The 17,437-nt window shown below is 40.2% G+C and overlaps 2 protein-coding genes across 2 annotated transcripts in view; one reads left to right on the top strand and one right to left on the bottom strand.

Annotated features, from left to right (window-relative positions):
• lrig1 (leucine-rich repeats and immunoglobulin-like domains 1) overlaps positions 1 to 16,504 on the top strand; it is a 32,125-nt gene extending 15,621 nt beyond the window's left edge. Inside the window, exons 4-18 of the mRNA XM_057361295.1 lie at positions 1,982 to 2,119; positions 2,202 to 2,345; positions 2,737 to 2,880; positions 2,979 to 3,122; positions 4,711 to 4,854; positions 7,329 to 7,409; positions 9,598 to 9,669; positions 10,046 to 10,117; positions 10,210 to 10,373; positions 11,129 to 11,449; positions 12,003 to 12,284; positions 13,234 to 13,668; positions 13,754 to 13,885; positions 13,973 to 14,245; positions 14,369 to 16,504. Of these exons, the coding sequence (XP_057217278.1) occupies positions 1,982 to 2,119; positions 2,202 to 2,345; positions 2,737 to 2,880; positions 2,979 to 3,122; positions 4,711 to 4,854; positions 7,329 to 7,409; positions 9,598 to 9,669; positions 10,046 to 10,117; positions 10,210 to 10,373; positions 11,129 to 11,449; positions 12,003 to 12,284; positions 13,234 to 13,668; positions 13,754 to 13,885; positions 13,973 to 14,245; positions 14,369 to 14,556 (2,734 nt within the window). The 3' untranslated portion in view covers positions 14,557 to 16,504. The remainder of the gene's footprint in view (positions 1 to 1,981; positions 2,120 to 2,201; positions 2,346 to 2,736; positions 2,881 to 2,978; positions 3,123 to 4,710; positions 4,855 to 7,328; positions 7,410 to 9,597; positions 9,670 to 10,045; positions 10,118 to 10,209; positions 10,374 to 11,128; positions 11,450 to 12,002; positions 12,285 to 13,233; positions 13,669 to 13,753; positions 13,886 to 13,972; positions 14,246 to 14,368) is intronic.
• Positions 1 to 17,437, bottom strand: part of slc25a26 (solute carrier family 25 member 26) — a 74,751-nt gene that overhangs the window by 14,449 nt on the left and 42,865 nt on the right. The gene's annotated exons all lie outside the window — the stretch shown is intronic.

Below are 17,437 nucleotides of genomic sequence, written 5' to 3'. Positions count from 1 at the left end.
GAGAATATTGAAGGAAGACAAAGTTAATGTTTAAGCCACAAACCATTATTGCTTAAATTGTCAGTTTGTGCTATCAGGCTCTCGTATTGTTTAAATGGCACTCCATATATTTCTATGGTGACCAGTTTATTTGCAAGTAATCCTCCCCGCAGCCTTATATCTATAGTGACTTACAGAAGCACTTCTAACAGGAACAAATTCTTCTTGGATATCAACGCCTGTCATTTTAACCACTATTAAACGTCAAGCCACCTTATAAGTGATGCATGCTTTTTAAAGGGAATTCTTTTATTTATTTATTTATTCATCATGTCATTTAAAACCTGTTTATGACTCTTTCTTATGTGGATCACAAAGGGGGATATTTTAGGAAATGGATCACTGGTTTTGTGTCCATACAAGTGAAAGTCAATCAATGGATGTCAATGGGGGCCCATGTTGTTGGTTACCAACAATCTTTAAAATATATTCTTTTGTGTTCTGCAGAAGAGAGAAGGGCACACAGTACAGGTTTGAAATGACACAAGGGTGAATACATTATATAAGAATTTTATTTTTAGTGAACTCTCTTTAATGTTAACTGTGTCTGGCTGTAATCTGGAGAACATGTTGTACACATCACAATGTAAAGGGTTCGGGTTAACCCCACACAATTCCATTTCCATTTGGCTTCAAAGTCCTTCTTAGTTGCATGTTTGAAAGAAGTAATCCTTTTTTTATGAAGCTGTCCTGTCCACAATGCAGAGATGGCTTACGCTGAAATACCCCCAAAACAAATTCCAGATGTGGAGAGCCCTGACCTCGCCATTCCTTCTGTGGCCGGCGAAAACAAGTGTGATTCTTAAGGCAGTCACGTTCTCATGCCTCTATTCTGAAGAGAGCTAGAAGCGAAGGAAAAAATGAGCAAGGACAGAAATCTAAAGCCCCCATGAGAGGAATCTGTTGCTGAATTGTCAGTGTTCTCTAAAAACATTTAGACATGTGAATTGTTTAGTGTCCAGATTTGCTTATTTCAGGAAAGACAAACTACAATTTGCTTTCTTCACAATTTTCTGCACAAATTCTCTTCTAAATGAAAAGAGAAGATATTTTAACTAAGCTTTTATCAAAAAATGACTTGGTTTTCGTCTTTAAATGCAAGGAAGGATATTAAATCTGTTAAGGCCATTGCACATCGAGTCCGAAATTTGCGTCCGAAATTTCCGCACATTAAAAAATAAATACGACCTCACATTGTGTCAATCACAGTTACACACAAAAATTCGGACTGGGTTCGATTTTCGCATCCGTAGCAAGCATTTTGAGAGGCGTTTTGACAATTCAGAGACACCAAATACAAAAAAAACGCATACGACAATTTCAGACTGTATGTGCAAAGACCTTTACTGTTGGTTATTTTATGCACTGCATTTGAGACATAGCCGGTAATATATTTAATCTCCTCTATAGCACCAAAAGCTATATGTGCCGTAACAGACACACAGGTTTAGATGAATCTTTCATCTGACTGATATTTGTCACCATAGCTAGGCTTTTGTTTGGGATTCCAGGCCCTATGAGTTTAAACGTGCACGTATGTGTGTTGACAAATCAAGTTACTGTATCAAGCCACAGTCACTTGGCACTTCTGCGGGTGTGTGTGGAAACAAGCTTCCATTGGGCTTCAAAGGCCTATTGACACATACTCTCCGAAAGAGCCTCATGTGGTTAGCGCAGATATGTGGGTCAACATATGGTTTCACATAGTTACACCGCCTGCACACTAATAAACCAAAAACGTCGGGATAACGTGACTGAAGTATTGTAAGTCTTCGCTAATCGTGGACAAATCTACTTTGTCTGAATGTTGGATTTGTTTTACACGATGATAGATTACTGCATGTTGTACGCAATTTGTCCGGAGAGTCGCGTGAAACCATGTTGGAGGTTTGTACAGCGATGTATAGGGTTGGATATAATAGATGTGTTCTTTTTCTTCTAGGCATCATAATAAAATCCGAAGACTTGAAGGGAGCCTGTTGCAAAACTTTTCTGCTTTGGAGACTCTAGATCTGAGTCACAACGACATCACCGAGCTAAAAGACTACTGCTTCCCTCCAGGGTTACGAATCAAAGATCTGTACGTGTTTTCTCTCGCACATCATATTTAAAAAACCTGCACTGTATTTTCATTATTCTTACATGTTTATTCATCTTGCCAGGTACCTGAACAATAATAAGATTGTTTACCTGGAGTTCGGGGCGTTTAGGAACCTAGCCGGGAGCTTGCAAGTCCTCAGATTGAGTCGGAATCTACTGACACACCTTCCTGTTAAAGGACTAGAGCTGCCCAAGCTCACACAGCTGTAAGTGCACTATGTAGTGTACGCTTTGAAATTATACAGTTCATTAGTTTTCAGTAGGGTTTGTTTCAGTCATATCAGTATTCACATTTAGGACATTAGGACTTTTTCCACACTAGCTAGGTCTGTGCATATCAAGTGTAACCATAAATACTTTGATTCTTTACATAGCCAGTTTAGATTAAAGTGACGAACTTTGTTTCTCAGGTGGACAGAGTGATAGTGAATATCTGTGTGCATGAGCGTACCATAAACTTGTATTAAAGCTCACACACCTGCAGTGCAGTTGGTGAGAGAGATATTGATCAGAACCATTTTATTAGATCAGATGAAGTTGATGTTCACAGATGACTCGCTGTCTGTGAGTTATGGTAAAATGATGCGTGTGTTGTAGGGAGCTGAGCAGGAACAGGTTGCGGTCGATCGAGGGACTCACCTTCCAGGGTTTGAACAGTTTAGAGGTTCTCAAGCTTCAGAGGAACAACATCAGCAAGCTAACGGACGGGGCGTTCTTCGGTCTGGGCCAAATGAGGGTTCTGTGAGTTTAAACCTTCAACCTACTGTTCTTCAAAAAAAATATATATATATATATAAATATGATATGATTTGCATCTGGTCTGGTTTTGTCACATGAAGGCACCTGGACTTCAACAGTTTGCGGGAGGTGAACAGCGGATCTCTCTACGGCCTGAAGTCACTCCTGCAACTCTACCTCTCCAACAACACCATCTCTTACTTCAACCCTGAGGGCTGGGGCTTCTGCGAGAAACTCCGAGAACTGTGAGACATCACCTTTCTGTCTCATTTTATAACGTTTATTAATAATCTTGTTTTACTTCTGAAGAGTAAAATGAAGCAAAAAGAGGCTTATGAAGCTGTCAGTTAATGTTCTATAAATAGAGTAATTCAGAAATAATGGTATTTTTATCGCTTTTGCCAAGAAATATAGTCAGTTGGAACTGAGGGTTGAGGCTATTTTTATATACTATAATTAGGGCTGTCAAACGATTAATCGAGATTAATCACATCCAGAATAAAGGTTTGTGTTTACATAATATATATCTGTGTACTGTGCATATAAATTTTTATGCACAGTACACAGATATATATTACAGATATACACAGATATATATTATGTAAACACAAACTTTTATTCTGGATGCGATTAATCATGATTAATCGTTTGACAGCCCTAATTATAATAACTTGACATTTATGACTTAGTTGTGTAAAATACACCTTAAAGATCTTAGATATTTGGATCTTTGTTTTGGAAAGTATTGACTGATAGAAAATAGAAAATGTGTTTATTTTTATACTTTGGAGGGAAGCATTTTGTTTTTCGTTTCTATAGTAATAGAAATGAAAAACGTAATATCGTGATAGCGCACGTAAGGGTTTTCTTCTGGCAAACTGAATTTCTAGTTTTATCTCATTTTCTAAATGCTGCCTTGTGGATGTTGGAATAATGTTTAGCAGACGTTTCTGTAACGTTTTAATGCTACTGTATGCTACTGTTTTAGGTTGTTTGCTATGTCTTTACACTTAAAGGATGCTAAAAAATAGTATATTTTAGAGTGTGGCCCCTTTACATTTATCAGTATTGCTAAAATTTCACACCTGGCGCAGTTAATGTCACCCATTCTTTACATTACAAGCAAGCGTCCATTTGCGCTATGCTTTGCTATCATCCAGTGCACTAAACACACAACATTATACGCCTTCAATAGATAAGCACTGTGTTTATCCACTAATGATGCGCTGGATTGCACACGCTTGCCTCATTTAAACTCCCGTCTTCTGATGCACGGTTAAATAACAGTACAGTATATATTCTGTATACGGGTCCACTGGGCATTATGTGGAGACCTGGAAAGGAATCTTATCTGGGTGAATGTGTATATACACAGGACCCCTCAAGCATGTCGTATCCTCCCTGTCTGCGGTCTGTCGTACTGTAGCTAATGCTCTTGTCTGTCGCGGGGGAAACCGAGATTTATTGGTAGGACTTGTTTACTGTGGTATCAGCCGAGTGGTCAGCCGTGATTTTGCACGTACTGTATGTTTATGACATGGCTGTTATTGTATTCCGGTGTTCATGGAGCTCACAGCCAGCAACAGTTTTTTTATATTAACTTTCAATTTTGTATTCTTAGTACTTGTGTCTCAAACCACAGTTTTGCAGTTGTGGCACCACTGCAGAACCACGATTTCAGAACGGGTCTGTTGAGTCTCATTATGGCACTAAAATTGGTTGCAAACACCTTCATGTTGACTTTGAAAAGAAGCCAAGTACAAGAGCTTATGAAAACGATGAAATATGCAAATCCATCATTTTAAATGTCATTCTTGTGTGTTTTATCATCAGGAACCTGTCTTATAACAACCTGACAAAACTGTCTGAGAATAGTTTTGCCAAGCTGGTGAACCTGATCTCGCTACGTTTGGGACACAATTCCATCAGTCACATCACAGAGGGAGCATTCAGAGGCCTTAACTCCCTGCGCACGCTGTAAGTGTCTTTCCCCTTCGAGAAGTCTTAAATTATGTCTACAGTCCGACTGAAACCTCGTATCTCCATTTTTTTCATGACATTTACTTGTATTTTTAAATCATTACTATTGGTCACCCTTTATGTTTGTCTGTGGATTTTGCATCTTGTCAACTTTAACCACACAGTCTTCAATTGAAGAAATGCAGTGTTTTTTCATTTCCTGTAAAGTGGCAGTTTTGGAGATACAAGGTTTCTTTCCAACAGTGATGATATAAAAAACACTAGTGGTATTGGAGCTGTGGTACAGTCATAGCACAGTCTGTTTTGAGGGTGTGAAGGGAGCTGGGTTGGTTTAAAATGTTCAGAATTTCTCATTGGTCATACTTATTGGTTTTGTACTTTCAATGGGTACGGCTTGTACCCTTTTAAATCCACTTTTGAAAAACAAAAAAGAGCCTCTTATTGTTTTTTTAATCAAAACGTATATTGGAGAGTCTGTTGGTTGATTTAGTGGCATTGGTTTGGTTTGATATGATGAGAATGCTTTTGTTCTAGAACGTTTCCTCATTGTATCGTTGTTGGTTCCCACCGAAGTTGGATGCACGTGTGCTCCCCGCTCAGAGCCTCCTTGAAGAGGTGGCCCCTCTTTTTTTTCTCTAAAAAGTGCACAGTGAAGCATTATGGGAGACCCGCTCTCCAATCTGACTTCTATAGACACACAGTCTAAACCGCCACTTCTTGCCCCTCTCTTTCAGCTTCTCTAAAAGAGAGAGGAATTCTGCCTTTACTTTCTCAGATGAAGGCTTTTTCACAGTAGGATGACAAGCCAAGGCACAACATGGCCCTCAATGCTGCTGGCAGTGGGCAGAGTGTGAGAAGCCTGTGAAGTGTGATTCTAAAGGCCTCTTGTTTCTTTTTTGTTCCGTCTTTCCTTTATATCTTACTTGCTTGATTTCCTTTATGTCTCTCTCTCTTTCTGCCTCGCTGTCCTCCGAGCCAGTTTTAATCTAATTATGGCCTTAGTGCCTCGCCGGGGCTCCTGTTGAAAAGAAGCAGGGGAGGTTTTAATTGGTGTGTGCTTCTGGCCAGGCGAGAGAAGCCCCGGTTGGGTGTGAAAGACCAGAACAGGACCATCTTTGAGTCGGGAAGGTGGGGGTCAGGCCTGGGGGGGCTGTCATTAACAAGCCAGGGTCCATTCAGAAGCAGCCAGCCAGAATGAATAGGAAATTGGCAGCCGAGGCCGGGCATGGAGAGAAAGTTACAGGAAGAGCCAAGGGCCGATTGTGGGCCCAATGGGAAAAGGCAAATTTCCTCCACCCTCGCACCTCAAAAAGACATTTATTCTTTGTCGCCGTCTTTTTAATGCTGTTGAAACAATGCGACGACTGAGAAAAAAAGTTGTTTAACTGCCAGTACTACGGTAAAGAGATTGTTATAATATGGTACTTTAATTTGGATCGAATACCATACTAGGTCATCATAGTATTTACATGTACAGTAGGTGCTTTAAAATTTACATTTGTTAGGGTAACTTCTGTCATTTTTACTTCTACTTTCTTCCATGTGTCTAAATGGATAGATTTTGTAAATAGATCGGTCACACTTTATTTTAAGGTTCAATTCTCTGTATTAATAAACCATTAACTACGACTTTTGCCTCAGTAAACTCCTAGTTTGTTGCTTATTAATAGTTAGGAAGGTAGTATTGGGTAGGATTAGGGAAGTAGAATAGGGTCATGTAGAATATGTGCTTTATAAGTACTAATAAACAGCCAATATGCTAATAATCGGCATGCTAATAAGCTAATTCTAATAAGCTAAAATGCTAATTCTATGGAGGAGTCAGAAAGCTTCCAAAACTACCTTAATTTGCGTTCTGGGGAAAAAGGAGGTCATAGGGATGTTAAACTACTTGAGGGTGCGTAATTAATGGCAGAATTTTCATTTTTTCCCCTTTCATAGTGAGCATTGGTCCCTATACTAAACTGTTACCAATAATTCATTTGTAAGGTCATATAAGTTTTCTGCCAAATATAAACATTAGTACTGTACCAAACTGGCTTTATCCATCTTTTTTAAAGATTCCCGTCGGAAAGGGAAAGACCTGGAACCCCGTAAGCAGTCCGCTGGCACCGTCTGGACACGTCTGGAGTATAATACTGTATTATGGGTTGCGCCCATGTGCCCTTACCTGCCAGCGTTTTTGGTGCGCTGATGGATTTAAACGGCTGTCGGAGCGAGCGCGTGTGCATCTGTGTGAAAGAGTTGGGTTTGTGCAATTCGCTTTCAGCTGTCATGAATTATTCATGCGCTCCTAAATGTCACAATTCACAAAGGAAAGAATGTGCTCGGCTGGCAAGGGAGTGAGAGAGAGATGGCCAGAAAGAAAGGAAGATTGTTGTGGAGTGTTTTTTTAACCAGGTGTCGGAGGCAGTGGTGTATGGACAGGCAATCCCACTTCTTTCTTAATCTCGTTCTTTTTCTCTTTGCAGGGAACTCGATCACAATGACATCTCTGGGACTATAGAGGACACCAATGGAGCATTCGCTGGCCTTGAAAACCTCAACAAACTGTGAGTATGAGCCATGTATTCTGTCTGTCGTCATCTTTTCTCATTCACCTTTATTAGGGCATCTTACAACCACACCACACCATTTTTATGGACTGGGCTGGCATGCTGGAACGGAGAAAGGCCGGAAGGAAAAAAAAGGATTTTTTTTTCAGATGTTGTTGTATCCTGTAGCATTAAGATTTATCTGTACCGCAATTACAAAAAATTAGTCAAACTAGAAGGAAGTTGTCCACCACATACTTGTGTCTGTGAGTCTTAGGATTGTCCTGAGCCTCTGGCCTGAACAGCACAAGTCTGATCCAACAGGTTTTGAGATAGAAATCCTCAACTGGGTCATTTTTTATCCACTGCAGATTTAGGAAAGGATTTCTTCGAGATGAAGGCAGAGGTGAATTGGATTTGAGTGCTGGGGCGAAGACTTTGTCATCATCGGCCAATAGGAGATGAGCTTTTGGCTCTTGTGATTGAATCAGTGAGGGCGTAAAATGGGAGGGGGCCGGAGGAGGGGTGCGTTCACACACATCAAACGTCCCGCTTTGTGCCTTTTGTTACGGGAGCAAAGGTTCATAAATCTGCGGAAGCCGCCTGTTGATGCACAACCCTAGCCAAATCCTGCCAGTTCCCCTGCCAGAAAGCCTATTCACCCATCCTGGGAATATGCGAGAGAGTATTAGACACTGACCGACACGCACGACATCAAAGTAGTTTTGTTACCGTGCCGTTTCTATAGTACAAAATAAGTGCCGCTGCCGTTTTACGACAAAATCCTTCTGGCTCTTTGTTTTGTAAGAATTCTTTATTCTTTCCCCAATTCGAAAGCGTCCACGGATCCAGTTAGCATCTAATTTAACACTTTCTATTTGAGGCCGCAGTTTTCGCCTGAGACGGAGTGTTTTGAATTATGACTTTGGCGTGGAAGCTCAGGGCTTCAGACATCTCTGAGGGCGACCTGCAGATGGGTGGTTGTCTCAGAAAGGATGGGGGGAGCAGGAGGAGATGAGTGGAGGTGATGTCTTACTCGTTCAGGAGATGACAGATGCTGTCGCACACCCACAGACCGTTAGGCCGCTGACAGACACGGCAGGGGCTGAGCTTTGTGCGGTGGGGTTTGATTGGTGATGAGTCACACAGTGTGGCTGCGGGTGGCACGTAATAAATACACGGCGATGATGTTCATGTAACAATGTTGGCAAAGTATCAAGGAAGATTTCTGTATAATAAACATTAGTAAATGTTATTACGCTTCACTTTATTCACATTGCCACTGAATTATTAAAGGAAAATTCTGTTATGAATTACTCACCCTCTTTTCATTTCAAACCTGTATGACTTTCTTTCTTCTGCAGAACACGAAGGAAGGTATTTTTAATAATGTTGGTAACTGAACATCGGCGGTATCCATTGACTTACATTGGTTTTGTGTCTATGCAATAGATGTGAATGGGCGCCACCATTGTTTGATCGCCAACGTTTTTTTAAATATCGTCTTTTGTGTTCTGCGAAAGAAAGAAAGTCATACCGGTTTGAAATAACAAGAGGGTGAATATATGATGACAGATTTTTTATTTGTGCCTTTAAGACCAACTAAATTCAGTTGTACAGATTCTTGAATCAGGTTTATTATACAAGGTGCCAGCTTTTACAATCCTAGCTGAAAGCTCTAGACAGAATACTTACGATCATTTTGTTTTGCTCCAACACGCCTAAAGGTGGAACTCATGTCATCTTAGGGGGGATTTACATCCCCAAGGGTCTGTTAAGGTTCCCCCCTTGCCATCCTATAGAAAGTGTGTGTTTCTATGGCTGCTTTTGAATAGCGAGCAGGATTAGCCTCTACAAGAGGGCAAGCAGCTCATTCTGGGTCGAACCGTAGCCTCGACAAGGCCACTTTTATTACTTTACAAGCTGCGTGTCCTCCAGCCACTGAAGCTCCTTTTCATGTGACCTCGACCTGGGGCTCCACCCTGTCATCGCTATTAAATTCTAATAAAGATAAAAGTCTGTTTTGAAGAGCAGCGCCGGGCCCCGATTCCTCTTCCTAATCTCTACACAGTTCAGATTTCCAATCCCACAACCCCCTCTCTTATCAGTTTCAACCTAACTAATTGTACACTCTCTCTCTCTCTCTCTCTCTCTCTCTCTTTCCTTTTTCTCACCCTCTCTCTCTCCTCCCGTCTGGAAACGGCAGAACTCTGTTTGGAAACAAGATCAAGTCGGTGGCCAAGAAAGCCTTCACGGGTCTGGAGTCTCTAGAGCACCTGTGAGTATCCCACAATGCACTTCGGCCCCTACAGCGGCTGCCAAAAGTAAATGATTAAGAGGGCTGCTAGCAATTTAATAGTGTCTTTGTAAAAGGAGAGGACGGAGTTGGTTTGCACGGCCAGCTGCTCTTGTCTTGTTAGAGTCGGCTTTAACTTGCACAGGAACACAGTTATGGAACATATATGGTCAGTTTCGTAGAAGCAATGGAATTTTTAAGCATTTCTGCAGCCGTGACTCCATGTGTGATGCATCAAGATTTCTTCTGTGTAAAATAGGTTTACAAAGTCCAGATTTGCATGTAGGTAGAACAGCTGTGAGTGATTCCCATGGCCTTTTTCGGTCACGCCTGATGACACCCGTTAATCTTTCAACAGGAACCTGGGGGAAAATGCCATTCGCTCCATCCAACCCGAGGCATTCAGCAAGATGAAGAAGTTGCACTACCTGTGAGTCACCCTAAACCCGCATTCCTTCTCACCCGGTTATGATGTTTCTCAATAACATAACTATAATAATTTGATTTTTTTATCTTCTTCAGTCATATTCAGAGTGATAGTTTTCTGTGCGACTGCCAGCTGCACTGGTTTCCGGAGTGGCTGATGACACGAGGGCTTCAGTCTGCCGTTCAGGCCACATGTGCCCATCCAGAGAGCTTAAAGGGCACCAGCATCTACCAGGCACCACCACAGAGCTTTGTTTGCGGTAAGCAGTGCAATATATCGTACTTCCATAGACTATAGCAGAATGTATTTAGTGTAAAATTATTTAAAAAAAGAAAAAACAATACAACTTGATATTGCTTTAGTATTTGCTAGTTTGATTTAATGTACTTTTCTTAAAAACAGACTTTGCTGCTTTAGGTGGCATAATTGAACAACATAATACCAGAGTTATTATAGTTTTGTTTTTATTGTCGTTTTATTAGTATTTTCGATTAGCTTTAATAAAAAAAACATTTTTAATGGTAATTTGTATTTAATTTTGGGCCATTTTGTTACGTGTTTCTGCCATAATATTTATTTGAATCATTTTTATTTTCTATTTAAGTTTGTTTTTTAGTTAAACTTTTAGTTTCTCTATACATTTAATTTATTTTTAGTTAGTTTAGTTTATCGCTGAGGCAGCATTTCTCAAATAATATTCAGGCAGATTTTTATTTATTTGATTTTAACAGAAATGTTTAAATAGTTTCAACTATAATAACCTTGCATATTTCATAAAGCTACATTAATTTGTTTGTCTAAATATTTTATGAAATTATTAAGCTATTACGTAATATTGTGTTAAATTAAAATACAATTCAATATTAATATAATACATTTTAATGTAAATGAAATCTAAAATAAATTGTTACATTATAACCAAACACGGGCCCGAAGTTAACTTTGGGCCAGGCGCTATACTGCCCACCAAACTGATGTGAATTTAAATATTTACATGCCTGTGGTTCCATCCAGACGACCTTCCAAAACCTCAGATCACAGTTCACCCTGTTAACACGGCAGCAGTTTTGGGGAAAGACGTGCGTCTCACCTGCACGGCTGCAAGCAGCAGTAGCTCGCCTATGACCTTCACCTGGCGCAAGGACCAGGAGACGTTACGTCAAGCCGAGGTAGAGAACTTCGCCCACGTGAGGGCCAGTGACGGAGGAGTGATGGAGTACACCACCATCCTTCACCTTCGGCACATCACCTTCAATCATGAGGGGCGCTATCAGTGCATCATCAGTAACCACTTTGGCCCCTCCTACTCTAACAAGGCCCGCATCACTGTCAACGGTACATTTGTTTTTTATGATATACTTTTATTGTAAATTAGATTAAAAGGATCAGTCTACTCAGACCTGTATATTTACTATCGTATTTTTCAGTTGGGTAGATGATTTGATTTCTTTTGCTTAAATCGCACCAGTTGCATCCAAATCTCATGCAACATTATAAATAATTGCTTGGCGCATTTTCTCCATTATGTGAATTGTACGATCTTTGAAACCGAATTCAAGTACTGCCCAGTTTTTAATGCTTCATTTAGTTTTTAAACGAGCAGTGTTTCTTGCCACCGAAATCTGGAACATTCGTGAGCTCTGATGCTGTGTTATTCTGTGTTAGCAGTACGCATGGATTACATGCCCTGTCAGTTTGAGCAACAGATGCAAATTGATTGTCCAGAGGCATTTTTTGGTTTCATGCCTGGCCAAATCAGCTCATTTCCCATCGCCAATTGAGTTAGTCACAGCTGTGAATGCCAGGCTTGTCTGGTGCTGATGTAGCAACATTATGGGAATAAACCACGCTTGTACTAACTTACCTTTATCTGATTGCTTCGCCACAGTGCTGCCTTCATTCGTGAAGACCCCGCGTGACATCACCGTCCGCACAGGCACGAAGGCGCGGTTGGAGTGCGCTGCGGAGGGACACCCGACCCCGCAGGTGGCGTGGCAGAAAGATGGTGGTACGGATTTCCCCGCCGCTCGAGAGCGCCGCATGCGCGTGATGCCTGACGATGACGTTTTCTTCATAATGGACGTTAAGCCTGAGGATATGGGCATGTACAGCTGCACGGCCAAAAACACGGCCGGTATGATCTCCGCTAACGTCACCTTGACGGTTCTAGGTAAGGCAAATGTGCTAGTGTACATTTTTTAATGCCTTCAAGTTTATTTTTCCTGATATAGAATTCAGATTTGTTTATAAAGATGTGGAATTTTGCTACCCCTGCTTAGTTTTGCGTAAGAGTCGTTTTCTGATGCAGCTGGGCCTTTATGTTCTGGTTTGAAGGTGAAAGGTCAGGAAAGAGATCACATGGGTTAGGGGGAGGGCAGGGGGCTAACACTGTGGCATTTTTGAATGTGTCTGAGCTCTGGTTTCAACAGAGTAATTGCAAGGCAGAAACAGAGCCTTTGGTCTATGTGTGCTCATTATTTTAGAGTCGACGTTTAAAGGTGCGTTCAGACCTCCAGCGAGGTCATTAGAAGTCGTTCCTAGCTTTGGTTGCTCTAGTAACATGTATTAACAATCCCTGCAGTAGCTGACAAGAGACGGATGATGTGAGCTCCGCTGCTTTACTCCTATTGGGAGTTGCTCCCAAAAGTAGCTCATCATTTGCATAAAGTTGAGCAAATCTCAACTTTGTAGCATCGCTAGACACGGCCACTTCCTTTCGCCAACAGTCATTGTCGCCGACTCTCCATTGAAACGAATGACATCGCCTTGCTTTGTTGCTGGGTGTCGCTGGCGGTCTGAACGGGGCGTAATAATGTAAAAGGCCTAATAACTGGCAACTTGAAACGTTTAAAATTAAATTTTATATAAGATAAAAATATAGTTGTGGCAACCTATTTATTTTCTTCATTAAAAAGTGACATATTATTTTTTAAATGGATGACCAAATAATCAAGAAAAAGCAGCCAATACAGTTGTTAAAAGCATCCCAGGGTGAGACCTCAAGAAGAAGCTGGCTAAAAAAATACCAAGAGATGATTTTGGCAAAGAGTGATGCTAAAAAATAACAGTTGTGTTTTCATTTGTGAACTCTAAAACCCATTCCTATTATCCTCCTTCAGAAACCCCTCACTTGGCGCAAGAAATGGAAGATCGTAACGTGGTGATGGGCGAGACGGTCGCACTGCAGTGCAAGGCTTTAGGCAGCCCACCTCCTCGAATCACCTGGCTGAAGGGGGATGAGCCACTTCAACCCAGCGACCGTCACCACTTCACTCCTGGAAACCAGCTCCTGGTGATCCGCGGCACCACCTTAGAAGACGCAGGACGTTACACGTGCGTCATGTCCAACACGCTCGGCACGGAGCGCGCTCACTGCCAGCTAAACATCTACCAGCGCATTGAAGAAGAATGTGCACCCTTCTCCAGCCCCAGCACTGTTACCGTGGGGATCATCGTTATCGCTGTGGTGACCAGCATTGTGGTGACATCACTGGTGTGGGTGTGTATTATTTACCAGACGAGGAAGAAGAGTGAGGAGTGCAGCGTTAACACAGGTGCGTATATATTTACGCTGGGTTAGTTTGTAGTATTTGTTTGTATAGGACTTTTATCAAACATTTTTGGTTTTGCCTCTTGCAGATGAGACTATCGTCCCTCCTGATGTCCCAAGTTACTTGTCCTCGCAGGGCACTTTATCAGAGAGGCAGGACGTGTGTATACGAGTGGAGTCTAATGGTGGATCTCAATCTAATGGACGCATTGAGAATAATGGTACACTATCCATGTGAGATTTTCTTGAAAGATCTTCATATAAAACATCATTGGTTAACAAGTGCCTTCTCTCATACTTCAACCCAGGTTATGATGGTCCAGTCATGTGCACAGACTGCTTGGAAAATGGCACCAACTATTCCAAACACTGTAACTACTTCGCTCACGAGATAGCGCCCCCTTCAGGTCTGGAGTATCAGCAGACGCACCAACCGGCAATTTTCTCCAGTCAAAATGGCGAAGTGCACTGCAACGGCACACCCAACGGAGTGAGGAAAGATAGCCAAACGCCAATCTTTCCCACCAACCACGACAGGGTGACGATAACACCCGCATCACACCAGTACAATGAACATAAAGGTGAGCAGGAAAACTCATTCAAATCCGTCACCCTGAATTGAAAGTCACTTTGGATTCAAGTGTCATAAATGTGAATGTGCCTGACTGCACTTCCTTTTAATACTTTCTGTTTCATTTTCTCAGGATTGTTGGTGAATAGGTCAGACACACCTCCCTCACTTGAAGAGGAATACCATCGGCCAGTAAAGCTCTTGCCCGGTGGAGAGTTTGACCTCGGGTCTGAACTCGCACAGACTCTGTTACCCAATGGGCACGCGTACACGACAGATCCCGCCCTGAGCAAATGCGAACCCTTAAGGGCGGGCCTGTGACTAACACCGCACCTCGTTTTTTGAATCTTTTTTTTGCACTGAGAACTGCTACCTCATACTGAGGGGCACACACAAAGCTGACCCCATTTATCTGAATGCAGAACGGGGCGTCCGGAGTTTGAAGGCAAAGCTTAAATGGGACGATGACGTCCCATATGAGCGTTAAAGTTGTATATAGATATAAATCCTCCTCAGGGAGGCGTCTTTCACTCTTCAGAAATGTGACCTGCATTTGACGCATGCAAATGTATGAGAGTGCCATAACATTGGGCTTTGAACTGTACATAAGAGTTTTCATATAGAAATATATATGAATGTATGTATTCTATAACTTTTACAAAAGAGTGCTGAACTCTGTTTGGTGCATGGTCAGAACAGAGTGGTTATATTTTATTTTCTGAATTTCCCAGTTTTATAAGCAGTGCCTTATTGCAAGATCAAAGTATCCACAAGATCTTGTGGGAGAGCAGAACATGGGTGATCTGTACATCTGTCTGTGCACTTCACTTTTTCACAGAAAGTTTTTCGTGCACTTGACATTTAGACAAACTCAATATTCACAATACATAGACTTTAGCGAAAACTGACAGGATCTGTGTGTTACCACAAAAAATAAGACTGCTGGTACAAGAAATGTTTGTTCAGAAATGCACGTACAATGAGTCCATGGATGGCATTGTGAAACATTGCAAAAACGTTTTCTCAGTCAATTTAATCTTTTACAGTAAAACCATTTTAACATCCTTTAAACAAGTGTGTTTGATAGCAAGACTTGTTTTGAAAGAATGTATTTTGATTTGAAGTTTATTTTTCTCAAATCACGGGCGAATAATATTTTCTTGTTAAAAGCATAAACCTGTGAGAAAAAAATTAACTCAATTCAAGATAGAGTCCCTGTAGTTGCTGCCAAATTAGATTACGTTTTCAAATATTTACAAACAAATATTTCAGTATTTTTACTGGAAATACTGGATAAACAACTGATTTGGAGATATCAGGTAGACTATTGAAAGTGCATGACTGTGTTCATTATTCTCTCTTGATTTGAATTGTATTTCACGTGAAATACAGCCAAGAATTTGTGTTTTTGGTCTGATGACAGAGGAGCATTGCATTGAATTTTTCAACTCCATTATGGTACAAATACACACAAATATTGGCATAAAAGAAGCACTTTGAGACTAATAATGAGGCATATGTTGACCAGTATGTAGAATCCGTTTGTCTCTCCATTAACAATAAAACATGCCATCTAAAGCTGCTGCATTCACCTGTGATACCTGTGATGTTTAAGTCAACTTTAATCTTTTTGATTGCCTTTTATAACACATTTTGGGAAATAACAAATCAATGTGAATATCATCCAAACATAATATCTAGTGTTTTGTTCTAAAAGTGACTTCTAGCTGAAGGGAAACTAAAGGGAAAGAGCAGATCTCTAAATAACTGGTTTAACGGGACAAGCACAGAATGTTTTGATGTAAAGGGAATAAGCTATATTTCTTTTTTATAACACCTTACCAGCCGATCTTTCATTGTTTTTGGTGAAGACTTCAGTAGCTAATGCTATATACGGTCTTTATTAGTTAGTCTAAACCAAATAACCGGTTCTTGTCGACAGCCAAGGTTTGTATTTCTAGGACAAATAGTGAAACATCTCTACTAACCTAGGGTAAAGTTGGATTACTGTAATTGTCAAGAAAAGGTTGACATGATACCTGAATACTGAAACTGTTGTATTGACTGCAGTAGTTTTGTGATTGGCTGTCTGATTGTGTAATCCAGCTCTGTGAAGAAACCCTGTTAGCTCACACACGTGTGTGGTCATACTCTTTCAGATCATTTAATTTATTGAACTGAACTCTAATCACAGCTGTACACCCACATTGCTAAAACTGTTGAAGTGTCAAAAATGATAAGTGTTTATTAAAGTCACATGATTTCTTTTACACGCTTTGGTCTTGTGTTTTTTTTTAAAGCAGTGATCGTCCTTTAAAAATGGTGTCCCATTACATTTTTAAAGCATTAGTTACACAATTGTTCTTGTTTTCTGTAGAGTTACAAAAGTTCATGATTGTAATTATTAATTATCATGTTCTACATATATTACCGTTATAATTTATAAACAAAGATCTAAAGTGAGATTTTTATTTAGTTTGCTATTACTTAACCAAAACAACACAACTGCAGTTACATGTGTTAGATATGAAGCGTTTGGTTCCAAAATTAGTTAACTCGTAACTCAACTTTTTTCAAAAATCATGTTTTTTATTGTGCGTTCCAATTAATATCAATCAAACTGCAGTTAGTTTGTTTTGATATAAGTCATAATAACTAAACAAAATACAGCTAACTAACATAATAAAAACACGATAACAATACAAAACGTGATATTTGAATTTTTTTTAAAACTCGAGTTATCTCATTTTGGAAACAAACTCTTCATATATTATATAACCAAATTAACACAACAATAAAAACTTAAGATAATTGATCATTTTTAATTACATTTGTGCATTTGACAGACACTTTAATCCAAATGCGACTTTTAAAGCAGACAATTATATTTGAATAGTTTTCTGAGTACTTTATAAGTATGTATCTTCACTATATGCATGCCACACTGGCAAGATATTGTGTACTGCCTGTTCCTTGGGATAACATCAATACATTTTGCTGAGGAAAACGGGACAAAACAGTGCTGAGCTGTTGTAACCTTATGCCGCTGAAATCTAAATGTCTTTTTCATCTAGTTTTTAACATCTAAATGAATGGTAAGACTGATTACTTGAATTTATTCCGATTATAAACTAACTATTACACTGGTGATGCTATTAAAGCTATCTCAGAAAACTGAAGATTGAAGAAAAACTCCTAGAAA

The sequence above is a fragment of the Triplophysa rosa genome, linkage group LG20 (genome assembly GCF_024868665.1).
Source record: "Triplophysa rosa linkage group LG20, Trosa_1v2, whole genome shotgun sequence".
Classification (NCBI taxonomy): Eukaryota; Metazoa; Chordata; class Actinopteri; order Cypriniformes; family Nemacheilidae; genus Triplophysa; species Triplophysa rosa.
The sequence above is the reverse complement of the archived record's forward strand: the minus strand, read 5'-3'. Positions and strand labels throughout refer to the sequence as shown.